General features: G+C 36.9%; 1 protein-coding gene across 1 annotated transcript in view; it reads right to left on the reverse strand.

Annotated features, from left to right (window-relative positions):
- cacng7a (calcium voltage-gated channel auxiliary subunit gamma 7a) overlaps positions 1 to 19343 on the reverse strand; it is a 42623-nt gene that overhangs the window by 13375 nt on the left and 9905 nt on the right. Inside the window, exons 2-4 of the mRNA XM_042506884.2 lie at positions 9640 to 9835; positions 7965 to 8051; positions 3876 to 4016 (exon numbers count right to left, since the gene is read on the reverse strand). Of these exons, the coding sequence (XP_042362818.1) occupies positions 3876 to 4016; positions 7965 to 8051; positions 9640 to 9835 (424 nt within the window). The remainder of the gene's footprint in view (positions 1 to 3875; positions 4017 to 7964; positions 8052 to 9639; positions 9836 to 19343) is intronic.

The raw sequence follows: 19343 nt of genomic DNA on the forward strand, positions 1-19343 counted from the left end.
ATGCTGTTGCCAGGGTTGTTTTTGAGTGTTTTTCTTTGTGTGCATAGTCATTCATTCAAGTGTAGTGAAATTGTTTTCTTGCACAAGTAACTTTTTTAAGCCATGCTATTAAAGATTACATTTCAAATGTATAACCAACACAATATGTGAAATGTCCAAAAAACTTGTGTTATAAATGTCTTTATATAAAATTATTACATTTATATTCAAGTGTAATATATGTGAAATGTTTTCACAAGGGAAAGATATGTTTGTGGTTTTTTTTCACAATGTATAGTTTATCATTAAAAAATTTAGATTGAACAAATTGACAATACATGTTGGCATTGTGCATATCTGCAAACTACAGATACATTATTTTATATTACCTTTTTTACATTTCAGTTACATTGTGGTTATGGTTTGGTTTGTCTTAGGCACAAAACTACCTAGTTTGGGTCAAGAAAAGATCATGTCCAGTTTTAGTATCTGCACACATACATTGATGTGATGTGTGTAGATCTGTATTTGCATGTTGCTATGTATAGTCATGCACGTGTTTTTCTCCATCTTGGCTCCTTGGCATTCCCATGACATCATGGTCTTCACGTCTGTCCAAGTGTCCAGTCAGCAGTCCACCATGCTAAGCTAGCATCTGTGTGATGTAAAGCTCACTCATGCAAATAAAAGAGAGGCTGAAACAGGAAGATGATGTCATCCTGTCTGCTCAAAGAAAGACAGTGAGGGAGACTAACGAGGTCCAAAAAGATCACTCGACCCTGCACTCGAGGTAACTGGCCAGAAACGTCACCCCGCTGTCCTGCAGCGACACGCGGAAGTGATGTCACCCTGCTGACTTCAGTGACTCTCCCTCCCAAAAGGAGGACTCTGATACAAATGAAACAGAAAGCTCGGTGAAAGATTTCACTGCTCAGCGATGTGTGGACTTTGTTTTGTTAAAGGTAATCCTCAATGAAAGAGGAAGATGGATTACAGGTGCAAACTTTGTTCTGAAAGAGTAAGTCATTGTTGTATTTTTCTATTGGTGATTGTGCATCCAGGTATTTTAAGCCAAAACATGACATTTTTCTTACTATAACCGAGTGGTTTTTGTGCATAAACCTTACCACACGTTGTTAAACCATAAAGTTTCAGTGTATCCACCACATAATGCAAATCTAACATATCTGTGGTTTACTGAAACATGCAATGCCAACAATTAGTCTGGCAATTGGGTTCAATAATAGTTTTGTTAATAAGGAATGTTGAAGTTTGTCCATAAAAACAATTTCTGACTCTTTGCCTACAGATTTTAGAGTATAATTTTGGGCTAAATTATGCAAGCCCATTTTTTAATATTCTAAAAGTTGTACAGTTAACATCATTTTTGCTAAGTAACCGTTTTCCTCTTCCCTTCTGCCGGCCCATTGCTGTGTTTTTTTGGCAGGTTAACACCACAGACTGTCGTTTAGTGGGAACCATTGGCAGAAATCTAACCCAGAAGCATGCATATGCTTCCTCATGCATATGCAAAAGATAAAAACAAATGGGGACCTGCTCAGAAAAAAACCCACTGATCCACTATGTAATTGTTGACAAAATACAGTCTGTGGCCAAAATTATGTTGATACACTATATGTTTAATTATTATAATTATAGATATAATCTTGTTTTTTGCAAGCTTTTTTCTTTTTTTCCCTAGCTTTTTAAAAATATTTTCCTAAATCCACTAGTTTCTTACAATTTGTGGAGATTTTTTTTACTAAATTGCTTACTGCCTTTCCAAATTTTCTCAGAGTTCAAAGATTGAAATATTTGTGAAAGGCATCTGAAAGCAGCACAAGAAACATGATCGCTCCAGATTTTAAAGAGTTAAAATATAACCGTGTGCTTAAGCATTATGATTCCTTTTCATTGAACCTAAGGGACCAACCAAAAAAAAAAAAAACATAAAATGTTTGACAGCAGTGTCTGCTCACTTCTAACCATATAGTGTAATTTGGCTGGATTTAATACAGTGGAAGGTGAGTCTGTCTTTTTTTATTGAACTGCTGTGTTGGTCTATAAAAGGAATAAGTGTGATCAAACCTTTCCACTCAGCCCTTGAGGCTTTCAGCTACGTGGCTGGAATAAAATTTGACAGCACTGAAGGTTGGAGTCCGGTCCACTTACTGCAGTGAGGTAATATGAGATTTTTGGCTCGGACCAAAAAGGTGTCATCCTGAAGAAAACGGCCCTCCTTATTACCAACTTTCTGATTGATATGTCAAACTACAACAAAGCCACCTTCCAGACTTTTGGGTTTAAGTTTAAACTTTTTACCAAAAGCCTGCAGCAAAACATGAAATCACTGCTGCCCTGCAGCTTCCTCGGCAGAGAGCAATTATTTGGAATTAAATCCCGTTCACTGTTCAGCCAGCAGCAAGAACAAGGTACGGTCTGACAAGCTGTCAACCGGGAGAAGGAAAGGAGAGCTGCGGAGTGAGTCTTCCATCCATTGAGCTGTCTTTTTATCATTAACCTTGAAAAATGTTGACTTTTAACAAGCTTGCTTCTCTTCTTCTGCTCTGCTGCTTTTGAAACATCTTATTTAAGCCGACAGGTGAGGGAGGAGGTTGACACTGTCACACAGGTTTTATACCATACCTCAGCTTTTTCCTTGCTTGTTTCTTCAGTCCTGCAGTGATAATTCTGAAGTGTTCAGCAAAACACATTTTCATTTGATTTATGTTTTGGAGAAAACTCCCTACTGCACTGAAGTGATAAAGGGGAGTTTGGGTTGGAGTTTGCAATCAGTTTGCACATCCTTATCCCAAATCGTCACATGGTATTGTTATGCCACTGTCCTTCTGCGTCTACTTTTGATGTTTTAGGTATCCTTCTGCATCAGCTGTTCATGATCTGTAATATCGTTGCTGTGATGTCAGCAAATGCACATGGTGGGATGACGCACCACAGTCATCGTTTACACAACAGCACATGGCAATCAATGCAGTCTGTCTTGGATGGTTAGGATTAGAATTGGATGTATTTGATGAGTTTGTTTGACTCTTTACAAGGTGCTACAAACTCAACTTTGCGCACATATTGTGCTTATGTTATATGTGCAGCAGCAATGTTTGCATTTAAGCAAATATATCTGCTCTTCAACCAGCAAAAAACCCTGAAGTGCTCCAAAAACTGTTTGTCCAAGTTGCTGCAGCACTTAAATGAAAATGCCTTTGCAACAAAAAATTTGAGGACGGGAAGGTCAAAAAGTAATACTGGAAAAAGTAGCTTCAGCCATTTTTAAATCTATGACACAACGCTATTCCAAAAGCTTTTTTATCTGTAATAATGGGACAAGTTTTAAGTCTTTTCCATTGTGCCAAAAGCCTGCAATTTAAAGAGTGACCTGAGAGCAGCTGAGGAGAGTTCACGGTCGGGTGTAATCACTTGATCATAAACTACTAGAGCAGCCGAAGCAAGTCCGGCCAAAAAATATTCCTCTCAGGAGGTGCATCTGTCCCATTAGTTGGACGGAGCTCACTTGATTTTACTTTTGGTATGAATACACTGAGCAAGTCGTATTTTGTATTCCTAGAAAATGTTGTTTGTTCTCCACAGAGCTTCCATCCACAGATTCTGCGACCGCTGTGTACTGAAGTTTGTCTCGCAGGGTGCTTTGCAAAGACAACAAGAAGCACGGCCGAGTAATTGGAAAATATGGAGACAAACCGTGACAAGAACAGCCTGGAGTCTGTAGTCATTCCATAAAAGTATAAAATTGGTGTTCTGTGAGTGTTTGCAAACCTTGTTTTGGTGCACTCATACAAAATCAGTGTTAGCAATTCCACTCCGAGTATCACTTTTATGACTTCAAACTTTGTTCATAGTTTTTTCTATGTGCACAGTACCTGACAGTATGAAGAATATTCCAGAAACAAAGGCGAGGATGGTGCGCTGAGGCCGGATGTGTCCGATGTTGCTGATGACAAAGGCAGTAAAGACGAAGAGCAGGGAGACCATGGGGAAAGGAGTGGCGGTTCGGACCATTTCTAGGAGATGGGGAGGGTTGTGGGAGAGCATAAGAGAAGGACGGACATGATTAAAAACAGGATTAAGCAGACTCTCAAATTCACTTCAGAAAGGAGTCACAGAACACATAAACTGTTTCGCGCCCAATCCAATAAAAAAAAAATGTTTCTTTCTGTCATGCATTTAAACAATCTCATTAAAATATATTCCTTCCATTTAAGAGCCAACTTTGTTACTGTAAGTCTAAAAGGCATCAAACATTAAACAACTTGAAACCTTGAGAAAGTTAACAGCGAATAATATATAATTTAAGATCTTGATCTTCACATTGTGGATAAAAGACTAAATTCTGTGTTACCTCTCTTATAATTGTCATCATGAACCTACAAAGAAATTTTTTAGAGTCTTTTGTGTTGCAAGGTTGCAAACAAAAATGTGAAGATTGCTGCAAAATCCTGAGTGTATTCCTTGCAAATCATAACCATGACGTGAAAAATGTGGAAAATCTACAGTTAGAATAACAAAATATGTATCTTTGGGCAACAAGATTTAAAAAAAAAAAAAAAAAAAGTGTTTCAATATACCAAGGTTTTTGTTTAAAAAAAAAGAAAGAAAGAAAAGAAAAACACTGCATACCAAAGTCTGCTGGAGCGAGGCATGCATATGATTTATTCAGCAACCTCTCCCACAGTGCTACTCCAGTGTTATGACTTGTGCGTCTACCTGAGGACATTTATCTAGCATTAAACAGACCAAACGTCTTCCCCCTGGTGTCTCCAACAACACTGTGCCTTACTTCAAAGAGACAGAGCAAACTGCGGCGGGCAAAGCACTTTGAAGCCAGTTCACAGTGTCAACATGTTAAATCATTAAAAACCGCTCCGAGACCAAATAGCTCAGTAGGGAACTTCAGCGAGCTCTTGACATTCATTTACTGTTTGACCAAATAATAGAAAAACGTGTTCACTTTACACATTTTTTTTTTTAAAAATACATACGGTTCTTGGCAGGTTCTGAGCAGCATTGGGACTCTAGGTAGAAGCTTAAATCAGGCAGAGTGACTTGAAATTGCACCAGCTGGCAAAATGGCAAAAACAGAATGCTGTCATTTCCCTGTGCTGAGAAAACCACGTACCTCAGAGATATTAATTCCCTGATTTTAGCACACTTTTGATAATTTAGTGGATTTCTGTTTGGTTTATTTAGTTTAACCCTTAGGGACTGTTTGCCGTATTTTACGCCCTTTTCATTCTAAATTTTTTTTCGATAATTTTGGCTGTGTTCATGCATGGCATAAATTCTAGCAAGAATGTGTATTTCTGTTTAATTTTGGAATTTCATCACCAACAATAAGTCTGAAATACACGGTGTACACAAAATTGTTACATTTATACTGTGCAAAAAATGCACAATTGAAACCCATCCAAACTGCAATTTTTGATCCCACAGCCATCAAAGCATAAAAACATGCATTATATTATTTCTGGGTGTCTGGCTTTTACATTGGAATTTGCATTTTTTAAAATAATTTCTACTTGATGATGTCATTTTTACCACATTTGACATATGAAGAAAATACATGCTATTTCCACTAGGTGTGCTGTCAAAATCAATGTTGCCGCAAACCATTGACATATCCCAGGCTGTGATAATATATATATACAGTATATATATATATATATATATATATATATATATATATATATATATATATATATATATATATAAATCTAGTTTGATTGTAGTATTTTGAAATAATTCATATTTTGTGTGGCTTCCAGCTAAAAACATAGTGGCATCATGACAAAAAAATAGCATTTAAAGGGTTAAAATTCTGAAAATTAATGAATATTCAATATTTTTGATTAGGACTGATGTTTGTTTAAAAAATAAAGTAATTGGAATTGTGTTTGCAGAGAAGTATGAGTGTGAGTATTTGACATTGCTGTATTAAAATTCCCATCGCTGCTGATCATTGACATATCCTAAGCTGTGATCTTCAAAAAAATATTGAAAATAATTTTTAAAAAATCATCTCAAAACATAGTGGCCTCATGACAAAAACCTGATATTCAAAGGGTTAAAATTCTAATAATTATTGAATATTTGATTATATAGGACTTATGCTGGTTAAAGAATTAAATGAATGAAAATATATTAGTTATATTATATCAATATATAATATTTTTCAAAGCATGATTTTGAACAGTTCAGACTGATATGAGTGTGTGTAATTTTAAAGCAAGCCCTACGGGTTAAAATAGCAGAAACATTTCTCAATCTTTTCTTTTGTCCAAAAAATTCACTTAAATTTGAAGATATGTGTCCTTTTCACTTTGTAGCAAAACTTGTTCTATGTCGATTACTCTGAAGCATGCTGTGACAGGTGACAATAAGTTCTTTTCTGAGGTTTATCCACCAATATCACGATTTAAAGTAAGTCTCAGGGTTGGAGGAGAGTTTCTTGGCAGGTGGAGACAGATTAGACTGATCAGACAATCAATGACACCTGATCCCCATTAAGTCTCACTCGCTATATATGAGGTTCACTCCTGTTTTGTCTTGTCAGTTGGTAAAAGAGAAACTGAGTAAGACAGAAAAATATCTCCTTCACTTGCTTCTTTTTGTCTATTTTTTTACATAGCTTTTCACAGAAGGTTGTTCTTTGATAAAGAAAATTAAAAAAGAAGCTCATTTGTCTTTCTCAAATTCGACACACCCTACATGTCACACACTTACAATAACCTTTTATTTGATCTTCTGTTTGAGATGTTTTACACTGCTGCTAATTACTGGAGTAAATCGATACATGTACAAATTGTATTCTTTGTCTTGTATACCTGAAGAAGTTGTACAGAGGCTGAAATTAAATAAAGTGTGCAGATTCTAGTCATCATGTTATCTAGTCATGTCATGTAATTGTCCTTCCAACACCTTGTCAACTCCTTTCAGTTTCCCTAGTGGGGCAGAAGATGAAATTTAGAACTTTACTAAAATCCTCTGATATATGTAGAATATTTATACTACTTATAAGGCAAAAAGGAAAAGAAATCTCTATTTTTGAGCTCCATCCCGCAACAAACATTGCTTTGTATCAGACTTAACTTTAGTTACATTTTAGAGGCTAGAAGTTTTTGTTTGACTTTGTAACTATGACTACAAACATACAACTTTGATTAATGAACCACATGGTCAATTTACTGTCATCTTATTGAGCCAAGAGCAATACTGATGAAGACAGCATTAAAGGGCAATTGATATTTGCATGTCTCTTAAGACCTTCAACTTTTGATTTTGTGTGTTTGTAGTCTTGAAACAATATTTAATCTTACCCTAATAAAGCAGCAACAGAGAGCAACCTAACCAAAGAACTATGCACAGATAACCTGTAAAAACCTTATATTCTGAATATCACTTGGAAACATTGTGATATAAAGACTTTGTTATTGTAAATATGCGTTCAAGTTTGAAGTTAGCGTGTTCTCATTTGACGCCTGGCTTTTGTTGTCATGCTCATACCTAAAAAGCACTGACAGAGTGGCACTATTTGATGAGTTTGGAGTGAAAACAGGATGGAAAAGATCATGTTTTGACTGAAAACACCTTTTCATGGTGAAATCCTGGCAGAAAACACATTGATAGATGGCTAAAAAAAAAAAAGAAATCTACATTTGGCGCCTAAAAAGTTGCCTATAAAACAAGTGATGGGTTGCCAACACACAGCTAGTTCTGCCAAAGTTGGCTCATAGACTTCAACACATTAGAAATGTTGAAACGTTTGAAATGTAGAAATGTACGAGGCCAACATTTTCTTTTGGCAATGAAACATATTGGCAGTTATGAGGTCTTGAACATCACCTACTCAAAGAGCGTGTTTATTTATTTAATTTTAATGGAAATGACTATCATTGAATATTTAAATACAGTATGTTTTAATCTATGGATGTGGATGTGGGGGTGTGACTTACTGAGTATGTTGGCTGTATTTTCTGTCGTGATCTCTATCTCCGGCTCGGTGAAATACTCCGACGCCACACATCTGCCCTTCTCTGGTCCTGAGAGAGAGAGAGAGAGAAAGAAGAAAACATATTGAGAGGCGAGAGATGAGTGGGCGAGCATTTGAGTGGGAGTTAAGAGGGTCTTCTGTGGGTCACAAGCAATATGGAAATATTTGCATATGGAAATAAAAGGCAGAATAAACAAAAAAAAACAGCTCTTAAAAAAAGAGAGAAAGGGCAGATGGACAAACTGTGGTGGCAAATAAAGAGATTCTGAAAGGACGACTGAAAAGACATGAGAGAGGAGAGAGAGAGAGAGAGACTCTAAAAAGATTATGAAAAGAGAGAAAAGGCAGAAGCAGAGAAAAGCAGTGAGAGAAAAAATGAATTAGAGGCCGAGACAGATGGAGGTCAGGAGGTTCAGGAGGAAACAAGGTCTGAGTAGAGAGAGAGAGGAGCTGAATGCAGACACGACAATTAACCTCAAACAGGAGGCACGGAGAGGACACACACACACACACACACACACACACACACACACACACACACACACACACACAAGACATCTATATATACACGAAAATATGTCAACAAGATGATGCATACATGTACAGACAGACAAATGGGATTTCTTTCTCCTCTGTCTCAGTCACAAACACACAAACACACACACACACACACACACACACACACACAGCCGTTCCAAATGCCACCAGCGTTTTCCTCCTCTGACCTTTTGTACCAGGCGTCAGACAACAGGGAAACACAAACATGGCCACCTCCCCAGAGCAACACCATCATGACCCGAAACACAGCAACAGCTACTGCAATAAGGACAGTTATTTGTATCTGTGGTGTCCATCCCGCTGTGTGTGTGTGTGTGTGTGTGCGTGTGTGTGTGTGTGTGTGTGTGTGTGTGTGTGTGTGTGTGTGTTTGAATGCATGAATGAACATCTTTTTTTTTTCTTTTTGGAGCACTATGATCTTAAAAGGCAAAATTCAACCAGAGGTGACACACTGCTTCACTGACTGTTTATGCTCTCTCGCACAATCTTAGACATTAGATGTGATGTTCAGGTCGGAGGTCATCTAATGCAATTGATGCTGCTTTCAATTGTACTCTGAACTCGGAGAAAAAAAGACCTCCGGCACGGAAAAGCGCTATGGATTCCAAAATTCTGAATCCAAAATAAATTCCAATTTGGAAACTCGGGCAAGATCCATGTAGTCTGCGTCGGTCCAGTTAACAGAAGTATGGTGGTGCACATGGTGAATAGTAATCAGAGTTACCTGTTTTATGTAGCAGTTGTGTTGTGAAATGTTCCATTCAGTTGATTTGTGTTTGACAGAAGTCTTTGTAAACGTGGAGTAGCCTACTAACCTACGTCATCAATGAATCTGCATGTAATTAACTGTAAGATCTAAAAATCTCTAAAAAGTTGTCTACAGGATGTGGGGTGTCTGTGAATAGTGTTGTCGACAGCCTTGCATGCCTGCCTGCTTTGCCACTCGAACGCCCCTTCAGTTCTTTTTTGTGATCAAAAGAAAAAAAAAAATATAAAATCCAAATAATTTCTGTAACACAAACAAAAAATAGCACCAACACCTCAAGGTAATCAGCAGATAAAAGTACAATATTACCAACCTGCCACGAAGCAGACCCTCCAGAGGCCGGAGTGAAGCGCCATCTTGACCTCTGTGGTCTGGTTCTGCTGCAGGACAATTCCCTCCTCCATTAGCAGCCAGTAGTCTGTTGACACGGCGACGCCCACCAAGAGCAAACCACAGGCCCCGAAAATCGACGAGAGCAGCGTGAGGGCCCTCGTACTGAACGAACTCATCTGTGGACACAAAAAAAACAGTAGAGCTGATCAGATGATGGAGAGAACATTCGTAAATGTGTTGGATTTACATCAGGAGTGTGTGGAGAGGAGAAGTATTCAGTTTATTTATTCAACAAAAAGGGAGGTGAATGAACTCAGAAACATTCGACGTGAGAAAGCGGAGGTGAGGAGAGGACACAGATTGATTTTAATGTATTGATTTTTAAATCCTAAAATATGCACGAGCAGATCAGAGAGGTACGAAAAAGATGAGTGAAGAGCCTCTGATTGAAATCTCCCCTGACTTTCATCGACTCCGGCTGTTAAATATGTATGCAACATTGGACAGGAGATGAGATGAAACAAGACGAGAGAAGAGGAGGTCCACGGAGAGGAGAAGAGGAGAACAACCTTGGACGAACTGAGCCATTTTCATGCAGAAATTACCGAAGAATCGAACGAATTCTCATAGCATTTCTGAGGCTTCAGGATTATTTTTTTTCTGAAGCCGTCTGGGAATTGTGATCGAAAGCGTTTGAGAAAAGCATGAGGTGCCGGTAAAATGAAAGAGCTGGGAGACTGAGAACAGACTGTGCACGCACAAAAAGTGAAACTGAAAAAAGACACGAGGCAGAGGAGTGGTGGTCGAAATTTGAGAAATTCTGGGAATTCAAGAAAAGGTTTTGAGATGTAAAAAGTGGCCTTGTGCCAGCTGAGGCCCAAAATTCAACAGGAGATTTAGGAGGTAGTCTATTTGCCAGCCTATAAAGCCTCTTTGTGAACCTGGACATGTTGAGTTTTACATTATAAATGTATGGGTCCCCAACAATAAGAAACTGTCAGATACTAACTTATATCTTATCTCTCATATCTGGGCAATTTGCATAAATTTACACAAATATGTCATCAGTTCAACAGTAATTTGCCTATTCACATGTCTATAAATATTGTACAATTTCTAACTGATTTGAAGTTGTTTCAATGATTTTAAAAACATAAAATAGAGTATTTTATCTGTCTAATTCGCTCAGTTCAGTGTCCTTTAAAAATTAAACAAAATCAGCCCAACTGCAGCTAAAATATGAGTTTTGGTTTATATATATATATATAATATTAAATATTATATAATATTAAATTTTGAAAATATCAGATCAGCATCTTCAATACCCTTCTACTAAAATACATAAAAATCAGGCCATATCATATCCTGGAGGTAATGAAGTCACAGAAAAGATGCCCCGATGCCAGAAACATGATCAAACATATCATTTTCAGCACAGAGGGCAACACTGGAGAAAAACACAAATATTCAGTCTTCAGGATGGAGAAGACAATATATTCAGTTTCCTCATGCCATAATGGAAGAAGGCGGAGGAGAGGGAAGAACTGAATACCAACAGCAGGAGGTGAATCCTCCAAGAATAAAATAAGACAAAATGGAAAACAATGATGGACCCCAATGCCATGTGACATTATACAGAAGTATTTACTCTATTTTTATGTATATATTCTATAAGAACAATAAGTATTTACTTTAAATGTACAGTACACTGAATGGCAGTCCTGCTGGCTCAGAGAGTGATATTACAAGACTTCATTCACGCCTGCACACAGAGCAGAGTTAGCTTTTGGTGCCGGTATTAATGAATAACAGATCCTCTTTTGCCAAAAACAGCAAAAATGCTTTGAAAACACCTACAGCATCTTTTTTATAGTTAAATCAGAGTATGAAACAGAAACAGAAAAAAAAATATATCAAAAGAAAGACAGAAAAAAAACATGACTGTGCCTTGATGGTGAGAAAAAAGTGAAACTGTGCTGTTTGAAAAGCTTTGAAAAACAGCCAGCAGTAAGCATGCAGCATTTTCATTCAAAAAGGGCCAAATTATGAATGGAGTGTTCATAAAATGTGTCAAATCTTTAGGAATGCTGTAAGTTTTTGCACATTTAAAGCTACAAAGATTATGATCACCGTGCTGGTGGTGTCTCAGGTTAACATCTAATGAGCTCCTGCTGGTCTCCAGCAGGCCGGACCAGTCTGTCAGGCTTCCAGGTAACATGCAGTGCAGTTTGACACTCACTAGGTGGCAGAAACGCTGCCTCTGCCATGCATCATTTCAGCTGTTGACACACACAGAAACATCCCCAATCTCTGTCTCTCTCTTACACACACACACATACACACACTCGCACACAGCGCCTCATCCATCCAGTCAAAATGGAGGTCACATTCACCATGCTGTGGTCTTTGAAGCAGGCGAGAAATATCACAGACTGCTACCGAAAACTGTAAACGCAGACCCAACATGCTGCTATGTTGTAGTCAGACTGATTATTTAAAATAACTTTATTTATATAGCACTTTTAAGCAGAGTTTACAAAGTGCTTTGACAAACATAGCAGAGCAGAAATGGGATACATAGACTGCGATACAACTACGGAAAGACAAACAGTCCTTTTTGAACACAAGCAAGACAAAATAAGGGTAGAGTTAGGATCAAATTAAAACCAAAAGGAAAAATAATGTGAGACTTAAAATGTCAATATAAAGTAATACAAATAAATAGACCAAAAACAACAGCAACAGAAGCAATAAAACAACAAATGAAAGGAGATAAAATAAATAAAACATGAATCAAAAGGGTAAAGATATAAAATATAAAATATAAAAATAAAATATGAAGATATAAAAATAGAATATCTCTGGTAAATACCACTATTTTCTTATTAACACAAAATACTTTACATTCTCAGTTAAATGAACTATCTGTCTCTGCTGTGAGTCTGTAAACAGTTACATTAACAGCCAGACCACATGTGGTTCACATCACCTGCAGCCACAGCACAAACTATTAATTAAAACTGAACCATATTAATAAAGTTCAGTAAAACATGCCGTGGGCTTAGCGTGCATTTATAAAATGCTAATTGTCTGCAGTGCTGTGAGTAAACAAGAAATACTGACACATATACACTTTGGGCTATTTACCCTTTGAAACCTAAGAAAATTGGCTTGATTTCTTTTAAAAACAAAGGGGGGAAGTTCTAAGTTACAAAAAATAATCTAGAAACTTAGCCAAAAAACAAGACAAAATAAAGAAAAATAAATTAAACCAAACAAAGATTAGAAAAAGAAATAAATATTAGATATATAGATAATGCTGTTAATCAGAATTACAGCTATAGTAATCATAAGTGTAGTCTTCTATTCTTTTTTTCTTTTTTAACTAAAATCGTTGAATCATTTTTTTCTCACTCATTTTTATGAAAAAAAAAATACTTGGTTCATTTCTTGTCCTAATTTCTTGCAACTTGTGGCACATCTCTTGCCAAGTTGCTCTGTGCCATTTTTTTTTCAAGTTTTTAAGGTTTAAATGCTTGGCATCTGAACACACCAAAAGAAAAATGTTGTTCTGTGTTTCAAAGGGTTAAATAAAATAAAATAAAATAAAATAAAATAAAATAAAATAAAATAAAATAAAATAAAATAAAATAAAATAAAATAAAATAAAATAAAATAAAATAAAATAAAATAAAATAAAATAAAACGAAATAAAATAAAAATAATATGTATAATCTACCAAAAAAGGCATAAAAATAAGTCTTTAAAGCCTGCTTGTGCTCCAAACTTTGCAGCTTAAAAACCTTCAACCCTCTTTTCCTCAAAGTCACTACTTTGCTGTTTTCTTCTTTTAGGGCAGCGCAGTTTTGTGCATTTCAGAGAAGTACATGTATTGAAGTGAAACTTAATTCATTAGGATGAATCCCCCTGTGATAAACCATCTCCTTTTTGAACAAAGACTTTGAGATAATGAAAAGACAAAACAAAACAAGAATCAACAATTCAACCGACGCTACAACTGAGACGATCAGCACAAAATCATTGGAGTGAAGAGTAAATGAACGCAAACCCCTCGACGGCCACAAAGAGGCAACGAACAAACGTTTGACCCACAAAATATAACAGTAAAATACATAAGCATATATGCATATGTATTTCACTGTAATATTTGTGTGTGTCTATATACGTTTACACACAGATGTTTTCCAACAGTTTAAACAAAAAGCAAACACTTTCACCAGTGGTGCCCTGACATGAGTCTGAAGACTTTATATTATGTGTGTTTTAGAGAGAAAATGTGAAACTGCATGAATTAAGCGATCTGAGAGCTCGCAGGGTGAGACAGTTATCTGAGTCCTGCAGGTATTCGGCTCTGTCTCCTCCGCTCTAAGTGCAGGATGGATTTGTGTGTTTTGACTCAGCAGCTCTGAGCGTCTCACTGCCTCTCATGTTGAGCCTGACATTTCCAGCACTCAGACTGATGCTTATTTACACGAGCAAAGCACAAATCACCTTTGTCTTATTCAGGGGATGTGACTTTCTGAAGGGCTGACGTCTCTCCGAGTGTCTTTCGGTGACGTCTTTCTGTTTGACTCTGCAGACAGGACAAAGTCACAGCACGCTCTTCATCCTTGCTGCACTTTGACAGCACGCAAACTTATAAAAACTTTGCGTGTTTGGCCGAGGTTTGGATATATTTTGGGGGATTGTATTGAGTTGTAGGCCCTGCTTTAAAATTCATGTGTTGCCTGAAGAAGTTGCACTGCCCATCACAGGTACACACACACATACACACAAACCTTTCTTATAACTTTAAAATATTTATTACTTATCTGCAGGCAAGTATCGAGACTTTTACATGGTCTTTGGTGAAGGTCATACCAGAAAACTCAACTATTTTCAGACCTTCAGCCATTTAAAGTGACAAATCAGACTTCCTCTGGGCCTCGACTTTGTATATGTGATTTGTTTGGCCGTATTGTCACGTGTGCACACCTGAGTATTCCCTCAGTGTAACGTCAAAGACTGTTCCCCTGTTGATATGTGTTTCCTCCTGTCTAAACCTGACCCAAACCCTTATTTTTTATGATTTGATACTTTTCACTCTATGGTTGTATATTTAAGTGTGTTTAATTATTTTAGTACTTATTTTCTATTTATGTATTTATTTATTTTTTTTAATATCCCCTATATACCTTTATAACCCTTTTTTTTATTTCAAACTTAGGTAAGCTACGCATTAAGACTGGGGAAACACTATCTGACAGGTGAGCACATTTAGATACAACGCTCCACCACATACATGCCTCACGTGTCTGCTGTTATCTTTGCGGGGGGTTTTGATCGTTGGGTTTACCTGAGGCGAAGGGTATTTTACCGTATCAAATATTTGTAACGTGTGACTCATGTGTGAGTGAGCGAATCCTCTCTGACACCGCTGAATCTGCTCTGCAGCTTCTCGCTTGACTGATGAGGTCACTCCTCACTCTCTTTCTGCCTGACAGCGACTTTCTTTTTGCTTCTTATCTGTTCACTTCTGATCTTGTCTGTTGAGTTCATTTTGTTCTCGGCTGCTCTCTTATCGGCCCGCCTCCTCTCTTTCTCCGCCTCATAAACAACAGTTTAAAAGTCACTGAACCTCCTTCATCCTGTTCTGAATGTCACTTATTCTGAGTAATACATGAAAATGGGTTGAATATCATTTTGCAAAAGCAACTATTCACCTTTAGGCTGAATATTACTGCTTAACTATTCTCAGTTTGTACATGGAAATGTAAAAATCCCCAAACCCGAATATTTCTGTTCCACAGCAGCATCTTTTATTTGTTTGTTTGTTTTTAAAATTATATAATTTAAGTTATGACCTGAAGCACTTTAGCCTCTGGGGCCTCTCTGACTCTCCTCGCACTGACTTCAGTTCAAGACAACAAGTTCATTTGTATGCTTTAAATTAACAGACAAAAATGTTATGGGACACTGTTTAAAGTGCTGTTTATCTTTTTAAAGCTCTATAGATTTACATCCTAGACAAGCTGTCCAAATTTGCAAATAAAGATATATGATGTTGTTGATGTATATGATGATATATGACGTTTTTTAAAAATATGTGCAGTTTGGAGATCACATAGGCTGTCTGAAGGAACGTTTGTGTAATTGGTGTTTGATCATTTCATGTTCATAATGACAATAAATAAACTGATTAACTGATCAGTTATGTTGCATTTACAGTATACATCCAGTTTCAAGGTGAACACCCAAAATTAGTGTCACCCATTCAGTTTCTCACTGAATGTCTCCCCTTCTGTTCCTCAGTTATGCCCAGAAAAAAATTACGATGTAACAGCAAATTTGACATTTGACCCTTTGGATGTAAAATGTCACCACTTAATGACTTTATGTAATTAGACATGTGGGAAATCTTGTCATAAATAATGTATACATTCTTGAATTATGGCCAAAAACATGTTTTGTGAGGCTACAGTGACCTTAACCTGTGACCATCAAGATCTAATCAGTTCATAGTTGAGTCAAAGTGAATGTTTGTGGCAAATTTGAAGAAAATCCCTCAAGGTGCTCTTGAGATATGGCGCTCACAAGAATGAGACAGACGAGGTCACAGTGACCTTTGACCTCCAACATCAAATCAGTTCATTGTGAAGTCCGAGGGAACATTTGTGCAAAATTTGAGAAATAAATCTGTCATGGTTGTTCTTGAGATATCACATTCCAAAAAGTGTTGAAGACAAGAGATCAGTCATCTGAATCTTTGACCAACAAAATGTAATTATCTCATTTTTTATTCCAAGTGGATGTTTGTGCCGAATTTGAAGAAATTTCCTCAAAGGTGTTCTTGAGGGTATTTCTTCAAATTCTGGGGGCTCCATTGCTGTCAAGTCTATATTTTAGTGATGTGAGTTAATATGTGATTTCTTCCCCCTAAAGTTAGGCTGTGAAACTACAGTAAAACAGAAGCCTGGAGAAAATGTGGGTTTGGAGAACAAGAACTGTTGTGACGGGTCAGCGCACCAAGTACTTTTAGACACACACACACACACACATACACACACTGAACGGAGCCTGTGTTTGCAGAGATAGCTGACAACAAATGGGCTGGGATGAGGTTCTCTTTGTAGTTTAAGCCTTGAGAATATAACCACAATTCCCAGGTTGCACCAGCCGCTAACTAACAGTGTGTGTGTGCGCTGGGAGAATCCAGGAGCTGAGGCGATGTAATGAATTACAGATGAATGGAGCAGCGGTGCTTAGGAACAAACACTCAGAGGTAATGATGTGGGGAAGAGGGAACGAGGGAGGACGGGGAGAGAAAGTAGAGGAGGAGAAAAGGTGGATGATCGTTAGGAGGGATTGAGGAGAAGAGAGAAGAGAATTGAGAGAGTGAAATGAAAATACAGAAAAGGGAAGGAAGGAGGATGGAGGGACTAAGAGATTGAAGAAGAGAAGCAAGTAGCAAAGGAAAGGAAGAGAGGAGAAGAAGATGGCCAAGAGGAGAAGGGTGGAAGAACGGAGGGTGGATGAAAAACTACTGGGAAGGGAAGTAGGAAAGGAAAGGTAGAGGCATCAAGGAAGGGAAGTGAGGAGGCAGAAGGTAGTGAGTATGGGTGATAGCAAGCAAGGTTAGAAAGTAAGGAAATAAGAAGTGCATAAAGGTCAAAGAAAAGAGAGAAGGGAGGGGAAATGGAGGGTTAGAGGAAGGATGACAGTTTTTTAGGGTTCATAATTAGTGACCGAAAGGACATTTTAAGTATTACATTGGTTTTAAGTATTTTATTATTATTATTATTATTATTATTATTATTATTATTATTATTATTAATATTATTATTATTAATATTATTATTATCATTATTATACAGATTTATTTATATTATTTAATTATGTTGGTATACATTATATGTAATGTTTTTATCTTTTTTACAAATTTATTTTATTTATATTATTTTCCAATAATTTTGTTTATTGGTGGAAATGAAATGAAATCAAAGTTTTTTAAAATGATAACAATAAATTGTTTTCAGTCCCACTACAGAAATGTCCTAAAAGATCCAGTGAATACACCCAAAAACCTGTCTTAACTCATATCAACGTATGCACACTTTCTCTTTCCTAGTTGTTTTTTCCACAGTTGGTTACATGAAAAGAAAAAACACTTGTGCTTAAAAAAAAGGCTACATTTTAGTAACCAACAATAAATAATATGGTTACTTATGCTGTTTTGATCATTTTTTTGGCTCAGGAAAAAATTTACTCCCATACGTCCCCCTAGAAACTTGACCCAAGAAAAAAAAAGATGTCAGTTTTGCCTTTCAATATGCAATATGCTGTAAATCTGTCCTTTTCTGTAAAAACACAAATGCAGAAACATTTTGTCGAGCGTCCAGCAGTGAGCGGCAGGCCGGGAGCTGTCCACCACTGTGGTGCTGAAATCCTCACGACAGCCAACAGTCTGCTGTCAGACTACACTCTCTGCCCCTCTTCTCATTTTTGCTCTCTTTCTCTCTACCAGGTCCACACACCTCTTTTTCAGGCTTTTCTGCTTTGCAACCTACTGTGTTTGTATTTAATCCCTTGAAACCTGAGCATATTGGCTAAATTTCTTTCAAAAACATGGAAAGAAGGCAATGAGCAACATAACAAGAAATGACCCAAAAGGAGCAAGACATTGGTAAAAAAGTTACCAGAAAATTACCTTAAAATAAGCAAAAAGAGAAGAAGTTAAAACAGAAGAAAATGGTGTTAAGAAAGAGTTGAAAAATATATATATTTTTTGTGTAACAAAATATATTGAATATATAATTATAAGAATTACAGTTTTAGAGACATTTTTCCTCATTTTTGTTAATAGTACCTAAAAATTCCATCCTTATCCCAACGGACCTATTTTTTCATTCTTTTTCCATGTTTTTCCATTTGTTTGCTTTTTTTTTCCATTTTCATCCACACATTTATTTGTTATTTTCTTATCTTATGTGTGTTAGGTATTTGTAATTGTGGTGTCACTGCAACCCATAAGATTTGTCATGATTGTTGCTGTTAGTGTGATTTCCGTTATTGCCTTCATTTCTGTCTCTCTTTGGAGGGTGGGAGGGTCAGAGGAGGAAACATGGAAAAAAAGAAAAAAAATGCTTGGGTGCTCTGTGATTTTTATGATTTGCATTGTTCCTCCAATTAAAAAAAAAACAACACTCTGTGTGACACAGAACATAAGGCATTGCCCTTGTGTTTTTAGGGAGACCCCTCAGATAAGACAGTGCCTAGCTTTCTTGCTCAAAGGCACTTTAGAGGGGCAAATACTCACGACTGCTCATTTCAGTTAATCTGTCTTCATTCTCTCTTCTGCCTGTCATCTTTTTGTACATCAGCCTCTGATTACTTGTCTGATTTGTCTGTTAACCAACTCTAAAACGCTCCACCGAGTGACTTTACACATCACACACCTGAAGCATTGTTATCCCATCACCTGCACCCCGTCAGCACAGCTTCCAAAAGTAAAAAAAAAAACAACATCACCCAAGGGTCAATTTTTCATCCATTGACTTCCATCTTAATTACAAAGCAACATTCTTAACATAATAGTCTTTGGCACAATTAAAATTTTTATTTAGATTCATTATTACTGTTTAATTTTATGGGAGGCTTAGAAGCACTCTCAATGAAGTCCAACTT

Source organism: Plectropomus leopardus, chromosome 17 (assembly GCF_026936395.1).
Source record: "Plectropomus leopardus strain MGB_pleo_1.0 chromosome 17, ASM2693639v1, whole genome shotgun sequence".
NCBI lineage: Eukaryota > Metazoa > Chordata > Actinopteri > Perciformes > Serranidae > Plectropomus > Plectropomus leopardus.